The sequence below is a fragment of the Notolepis coatsorum genome (genome assembly GCF_963971535.1).
Source record: "Notolepis coatsorum genome assembly, chromosome: 3".
NCBI classification, from domain to species: domain Eukaryota; kingdom Metazoa; phylum Chordata; class Actinopteri; order Aulopiformes; family Paralepididae; genus Notolepis; species Notolepis coatsorum.
In genome coordinates, this window is record NC_140167.1 from 107,261,045 (window position 1) to 107,269,439 (window position 8,395).

At 41.1% G+C, this 8,395-nt stretch overlaps 1 protein-coding gene across 1 annotated transcript in view; it reads left to right on the plus strand.

Moving 5' to 3' along the window:
* The window catches only part of LOC311225679 (glypican-6-like), a 633,700-nt gene extending 628,919 nt beyond the window's left edge, over positions 1–4,781 (plus strand). Inside the window, exons 8-9 of the mRNA XM_084311077.1 lie at positions 1,899–2,074; positions 2,942–4,781. Of these exons, the coding sequence (XP_084167203.1) occupies positions 1,899–2,074; positions 2,942–3,144 (379 nt within the window). The 3' untranslated portion in view covers positions 3,145–4,781. The remainder of the gene's footprint in view (positions 1–1,898; positions 2,075–2,941) is intronic.
* Positions 4,782–8,395: the final 3,614 nt, after the last annotated feature.

Consider the following 8,395-nt stretch of genomic DNA (forward strand, 5'->3'; position numbering starts at 1 on the left):
CCTTAACATGTATTGAGCCGTACTGTATTGTACCCATTCTGCAATCTGTTAAATAAAGTTTTCATTCATTCATTCATTCAGAAGCGACAATAAAGCTGACTTTGACTTTTGACACTGGTACCAAAACAGTCCTATTCCGATACTTATGGGATACTTTAATGGGAAAGCATATGTCATACAATAGCCATTTCTGGGATTATCATTTCAATATTTTGCCCTTACTTTGTTTTGCCAAGTAATTACCCCATTAAGCACTTTCAGAAGGTGTGACTGGATGAAAGATGTGATATTACATAAAATACTAATTTCACTGAATGTTATAACATACTGTGGTAGTCTATAAAAGGTACAGACTGTACCCATCCCAAAGTAATAAACATATTCAAAGAACCCTGGAGAGCGGACTTGAGAAATCGTTTTTTTTTAGAATTAATTATTAATGCAGTCTTTTCAAAATATGCATGGAACACCCCAAGGAGGTGTGGCCAGCTGGTCAGAATTGTCAGTTGCAAACAGGAAGTCACCCAGTGGACATGTTTTCCCCAGAGACATCTCGCAAACATGTCAACACAGTCCCTGACACAAGGAGGTCAAAAGTTCACCGCACCAACACTGGCCTCTCCTAATAGAGAGGCATTACATGAAGAGTAATGTCTGTTGGAATGAGACCCACAGATAAAAAACAACCTGCAAACAAAGTCCAACCGTAGCCTCTCTCTCTGGCCTTCCCTGTGAAACGTAGAATTTGTGAGTTTCTCTCTGCATGGTGTCCTGACAAAGCTGCTACAGATTACTTTTTGTCAACATGAGAACACGTTTCAAGTTTCTTTAATAGTTGTCATACAGAAGTACAGAATACTTTCATACAAAATGCTTCTTACTGTTACGCTCCAGAGACTGTGCTAAGACAAGATAGTATCAAATAACATCAAATAACATAGTATAGCATGTAATTTAGAAGAAGAAAATGAGGTCACAGTGTTCGGTATAGACATATGTACAATGTTCTGAGTTACCATATAATATACAATACTATGCAGTGTACTAATGTACAGTACTATATAGTGCAAAGCAGAAATGGGATGAGGTACAATTTAGGTAAAAATAACTGCAATCGTTACCTGCCTTTAGCCTCTCTCTTCTGATGAGGCCTTGGACGTGTGTGGTCTCTATTTGGAGGAATTATCTGCATGCCAGACGCTATAACGAGGCTGTCCTCTATCATTAACCACTCTGGTATGTAACACCTGTTTCACCCCGACGCTCCAATATTCCACTAGACACATTCCCCTGAGGGGCTGCTGAACAGGGGTTACCTTCACTATACAAGAAACAAGACCGACAAACTCACTACCATAGATAGATGGATGGATGGATGGATGGATGGATGGATGGATGGATGGATGGATGGATGGATGGATGGATGGATGGATGGATGGATGGATGGATGGATGGATGGATGGATGGATGGATGGATGGATGGATGGATAGATGGATAGATGGATAGATGGATGGATGGATAGATAGATAGATAGATAGATAGATAGATAGATAGATAGATAGATAGATGGATGGATGGATGGATGGATGGATGGATGGATAGTGGCTTGGGTGGCCAGTTCGATTCCCGGGCAGCGTGTGAAGTGTCCTTGAGCAAAACTCTTCACCCCGAATTGCTCCTGATGAGCAGGTTGGCACCTTGCATGGTCGCCTCCGCCGTGGGTGTGTGAATGTGTGAGTGAGTGGGTAAAATGTGAGTAACAAATTGTAAAGCACTTTGGATAAAAGCGCTATATAAATGCAGCCATTTACCATTTATAGATTAAATATATATTTGATCTACTTTTTTTTTTTACCTTTTTATTTATAAATATTATGCAATTGTTGTGACTTGCCAGGTACTTCCCTGAGGTCCAGAAAGATGGATTGACCAATCAACTGAATAACCCAGAGGTGGGCGTGGACATAACCCGTCCGGACACATTCATTCGCCAGCAGATCATGGCTCTCAGAGTGATGACCAACAAGTTGAAAAATGCCTACAACGGGAACGACATCTATTTCCAAGACTCAAGTGAGCTTTCATTTCAAGTCAAACATTTTTGTAAAAGGGTGGGACAGTTTTAGAGTTGGTAGTTTTTACCATTATTTTGCATAACATTTTGTCATCAAACGTGCTGGAGTAAGATAATTATGTTTCAATACAGTCAAACAGACACATACATCTTTAACAACAGGATGGGATGAGAGGTTTACAGGTCAAGGTCATTGTGACCTCACATCCATCCCATTATCTCGTGAACAAGATATCTCAGGAACGTCTTGAGGGAATTTCTTAAAGTTTGGCACAAATGTCCACTCAGTACAGACTAGGCCTACTGCCTCCATGGTTAAGCCCCGCCCCAATGATTAAGCCACACCCCTTTCATTTCTCATTAACTGTTATTTTGTAGACTTTTGGGAGGTGTCTATGAAAAACTACTTTCATTGGTCTAGGTTAACCACACCCACATGTGTAAGCCCTGCCCTACACTTAAGCCACGTTCCCTTTGTATATCGAGAACCATTTGTCGTACTGATTCGTGGGTGGTACCGTTGGACTCAGTGTGGACATCTGCTTAGATTGGTCTGTTTGCCCCACCCCCTACACTTAAGTCCCGCCTCCTTTCATATCTCGCTAACCATTTGTCGTAGAGACTCGCGGGTGGCTCCGTTGGAGTCAGTGAGGAGATCATTCTTTCATTAGTCTATGTTTGCTCCGCCTCTTAAGGCTACTGGTTGGCGGAGGCATACATTTCTATTTTTTTTTATTTTTAAAGCTGTAGCCAAAGAAAATACCTACCCATAGATATACACCTTGATTCTGCACAGGTTAGTCTCTCCTTACTTCCTACTAACTCTCGTATGTGTGTTGTTGTTGTTGTTCTTGTTGTTGTTGCAGGTGACGAGGGCAGCGGGTCAGCCAGTGGCAGCGGCTGTACGGACTGCTCCACAGAGTTGGACTTTGCCGCCACCGAGGCTCCCATGGTAGAGGCGGACCGGAGCGGTCCTGTGGAGGACTCCGCCTCTCTCCTCGTCCCCTCGCCGGCCCTGCCAACCGCGCTGGCCCTCTTAGCCCTGGCACTCCATCGGCAGTGGAGATAATGTTGGGGGACCTGGCTAAATGCTGGACAGCAGGGTTTCTTGTTTCGCCATTTTTTTTTGTATTCAGGCAGATTGGAGCTACAGACAAGACAGTATTTCGGATGCCTCGGCCCAGAGGGGGGTCTGCTCTGAACAGGGCAGGCAAGCATCCCGATCTCCCGTCCTCCCAAAGATTGTGCAGTGCCATCCGTAGACTTGATATATCTGGGCATCAATCCACTGTGTTAACATCGATGCCCCCCCCCCCCCTCCAACAAACTTTGTTCCAGAAGATGAAAGGATCAATTGTATTTCTTTCACATTATGGCAGATGTTACTGAAGGCCTAAGTGAGGAGAACAGCCCAAGCACTTTGTTTTGATTTTGATTTGTTTTATTTGTATGCAAAAAAAAATTATCTGTGTTGCGTGCGTGTTAAACCACATTAAAAATGTGGCGGTTAGGGGTGACTGGAAGAGGCAGAGGAAGTGTACTAGATCTACTGTATTTGGGGATCTTCAATGTTACCTGGTAACAGGCGAGTAAAAGGTAACATCCCTGACTAACAGAAATTCATACACATTATGACATCATACACATTATGACATCATACACATTATGACTTCCACTACTATGTTGACTTTGTCTTTTGGTCCACTGTCTTTAAATTCCTTGGCTACTTATTTTTTTACATTGACAGAAAATGATTCACATGAATTACATATAAAATTACATTTATATATGATTCATAACAATTTGTTGTTCATCAGTTCATGATTATTGATCAGATTGATTGGACATCCTGTGATTTTACGAGAGCCAATGCAAAAGGAAAATAACAGCGAGGTCATCAGGTTTGTCTCGCATAACATCTCACTCTTAAAAGGACAGTTGAGAATGGACCTGTTTTTCGAAGGAATGTTTTCTAGGTATGTCACGGGTTGTTCGTGGGCTCTTGGCCAACTCTTTGCTCTTGGCTATCCATTGGTACGGGTCAATGGTCGCCTTATTCCTGGACGTGATGCTCTTATGACTAGAAAACGTGCTCATGCTTCGTTAAAACTAATGGATCGTTATGAGATGAGGAACAGGCTGTAAACTAGGGCTGTCCTTGACCCAGGAAATTCCTAGCCGGCTCCTGTGTCTGTGTCGACTAATCCATTAGTTGATTTTATTCATTGGATAAATTAGTAAAATTGTGTTTCCCCAACATGCAATCATGAGAAAGGACCTCTTTAAATCTTACCAGAGGTGTGCTTCTAATAAAAATATTTTCAGTTAATAATAACTCAACCTGGAAAATACATTGAAAAAATATTTAGAAAACCAACTAATCGACCTACAAAGTCTTGGTCTACTAAAAGCAAACCGACCCATTAATCACCTGCCAGGGGACAGCCCTGTATCACTATGAGATGAGAAATCAGGTCTGGAGAAACAGAAGTCTGGAGGAAAACTTGTCAATCTATATTTTTTTCTTATATCAAACATTTAACTTTACCTGGCAACTCAGGATTAAACATTTTCTCAGATAACTTTTTTATTTATTTTTTACATTTCTGTATACTGTACGTATTTACCATTGCGTAATATTTACTGTTATCTGCTAAATGTCTTCATGCTATGTCGGATTCAGAGAGCGAACATCAGGAATGAACAAACCAACACAGCTGTCATGGGCTGTAAACTCAACGGGGGAGAGGGGGAGGGGGGAGGTGGCATATACAGAATAATCAATTGAATCCTTCAGATAGTGAACCATACAAGTCTGTTTCTGTCCGCTCAGAATTTCTGTTATGTAATTCTAGAACGCCATAGCTTTCAGTGGCAGGTAGTTCAACATCATTCGTGTTCACATTTCAAGACGCTATTTCATATGTGAGATTGTACACTTCAAAGGGTTAAATATGTTTCACTGCCCATGTACTTGCAGCTGTATTTGGCAACCTAAATACATTTGTTAATGTTATACATTAAATCCCAAAAGAAAACAACCTCTACTATCTTTAAACCAGAGACAGTCTAGTCCGCTAATAATGACGAGACGGATCACTGAGGTCGTTTTGAATGGGGAAATCTGTAACGCTAAAAATGGTGGCAATAACGAAAGTACTTAAGTACGAAATAAGCATAATCATAGAAAATAATTAGATGTGATATGGTTTTATGATTAGTACAAATTATAATTGACTGCATCTTGAGGCGAAATGTGAGTTTGAAATATGTTTAATAATGAATAACAATCTCTGCTATAAGATTGGGTTGAGCAAGTGGTTGACATGGTAACTAAAGACTCAAAGGCAGAAACCACTGGATGGCGCATGTGTAGAAGCTGATAAAGAAGTGGAAAAAGGCATTTCACAAAATTGTGCTTTTTGACCAGATTAACCATTCTGTGTCATTTATCAGATTTCAAATATGAAAGAAGAATGATATGTATGAAAGATTATTGGATATGGATGACTCACCATTCAAAGAGATAGGGCTCAGGACTTGTTAGTCCCCATTATCAAGACGGTGGCTCAGTGAACTGACTTTGCTTTAAGTATGACACAATACCCAGACATCCATATTTGTCAAGATCAAGATATTTGAAAATATCACTCTACTAAAGACAGACTGATATGGTTCTTCATCTGAAGGCTTCGATTGCAGGTTCGTTATTTTTTTTACACAGAGTGGTCAAATAAAGCACACCAACATAAATGATTTAACACCACAGTAATGCAAGCTCTGTACTGGTGTCAGTCCACCCAATAACGCCTCAGAGAGCTGCACAAACCCTAATCATTAACTAACACAATGACTCTTAAGTAATTTTTCAACCAAGGAAACCAAGTTAAGGAATGTATTCCTGTCTTGGGACCAAGACTCATTATAACATATTGGAAATCTTGTGGGACCCACCCAATTTTGAGTCCCAACCCATAGTTAAAAGATGCTAGATACCATTTTTATGTAGAGTAATCTTTAAAGGGGACATGCATTATAAATGGCTTTTTTCAGTGTCTAGCATTGTTTTATAGTAATAGGGGTTAGTATCAATGGGTCTGTGTCTCTAAATACCATATTGGCGGATTGCTCTCATTCAGTTGAGACAATTTCCTCCTCCAGTTAATTAGGTCATTCTGATTTGACTCGCTCGGTGACGTAACTGGGAGCTGGTGGAGCTGATTGTGATCTGATTGGCTCTGTGGTTGTAGCACATAGTGTAACCCGACACTTCCTCAAACGGGTTTTGACTGCGAGCAGGGACGAGCGAGAGAGGGAGAGATAGAGAGGGAGAGAGATGGAGAGAGAGAGAGGGACCCGTCTTCTCTCACACACGCAGCGTTTACACAGTGCCCCGTGTGTCCCTCTCCCTCTCTATCTCTCTCTCCCTCGCAGTCGAGCACCAGCATATCACTGTAATATCTTTGCGCATGCTCCCACGCCTGTATTCCGATCCGTACAATAATAATCACAGGGGTATATATTGTCATTTGAAACAAGTTACCAATGCATTGTCCCGTGGGATTATTTCCCCTGCGCGGCTAAATTAATTAGTATCCCCCTCAGTCTCTCTCTGTGCCAGTCGCAGACTGTGTGAATGACTGTCACTCAGTGCTTATGGGCGGAGCCAGGTCAACACAGCCTGAAATCCAAAGTGAGAAAAATGTGGCTTTAGAGTACTTGATTAGAAATATAAAACAATGCATTTTTTTGAATAAAAGCTTACAGATGTGTTCAATAGACTCACAGGAATTGTGTAAAGTTGCCCAAATAGTGCTAGGAATAGCAATGCATGTCCCCTTTAAAGAAAATGGTAGAAAATTATTATAATAATAATAATACATCCACAGAGCTTTTAAAAGATTATTGATTAATGAATTTATAATAAATAAATAAAAAATTTGGCGGGTCCAAAATGTATGTTGTTGTTTACATGTTGCGTGCATGTATTCCCTCCCTACTTCCCATTTCCCCACATGGAATGCACCCGATTGGTAATGATATGCCGATAGCACCTTTCACTTTCATCCCATAATGCAATTCTCTCTTGATTGGGGGCGCTATCCTCTAGGATGAAAACACCCTTATCGATGAGTCATCACCGTGTGGTAATTCCACTGAACAGGAGGCCTGTGACAACAATGCAAAGGTTCTCTCCATAACCAGTATCATACCAGTACAGTACAGTATGTATGGACAATTCTGTGAAGAGCAAGAACCTCATACCATGTCAAAGTGATTATGCTGAGCTTTTCTTTATGTTGACTATAAGTTTATGTTTTAGTCTGGGGAAGTACCGTATTTGGACAGTGATCAGGTTGTCCAAATAAATAAGTGAATAAAACAAAAGTGTTTCAGATGGGAATAGGATAAGTATTTTACCTGAGACACATGTGCGTAACTCTTACCATTGCAGGTTTAACCCGAGACTGTGATAAAAAGGGTTATTGATCAGATCTTTAATAGGTCCATTGTGGTGTCTAGTAACACTATTCAATAAATGCTACGTTGTTGGTCTCAAATGTCAAAACGTAATTTTCAAGTTATTGTAATTTGTGTAAATCACTAACTCTGCACCTACAGTACTTGCAATTCACTACCACAGTTAAAGACGAGAGGGAATTGGGGTGAGAGAGAGAGAGAGAGAGAGGACGTGCCAAATGGAATATAGAGGTGACTAGAAAATGCAAAAGGAAAAAGTGTCCTCACGTTTATCTCTAAAGCTTGAATGGTTGTGTCTGCACCACAGACGGGCTTCAAACCAACCAGAACCACCTGTGAAATGAGAATCTGTGGAGGCCTGACGGGCCTGAATGCTCCAGTGAAGTAACTCAGTAGAGCGTTCTGACATGTGAGAGGCTTGGCATTGCTGAAGGGGTGGGGAGGGAGAGAGGGGGGGGGGGGTACGTACAGTACCAAGCCGCCTAAATAAAGCCAACAAAACCAGCCTCAAGCAATACTGGATGTCCACTGAGAGCCTTGGTCAGCTCAATAAACCACAAAGGCCAGCTAAGCTTACATATCAATGGAATTAGCTAGTATTATACACTATATCATATCCCTTATCCAGTGGGCTTTGCAGTATATCGGTGGAAAAAATTTCTTTTCTGCCTTTTCAGTATTATTAAGTTGGCATTAGTGTTCATGGTGTAAGAATTGAATCTCAAGCCCTGCACTATTTTTGATCCTCAAATCACAACTGTTGCTCCGACGGTTGTGATTGGAGGATCGAGAAAAAGAGGGTGGGGCTGAAGACAGGTACTGTACATTTTAAGGAGGGG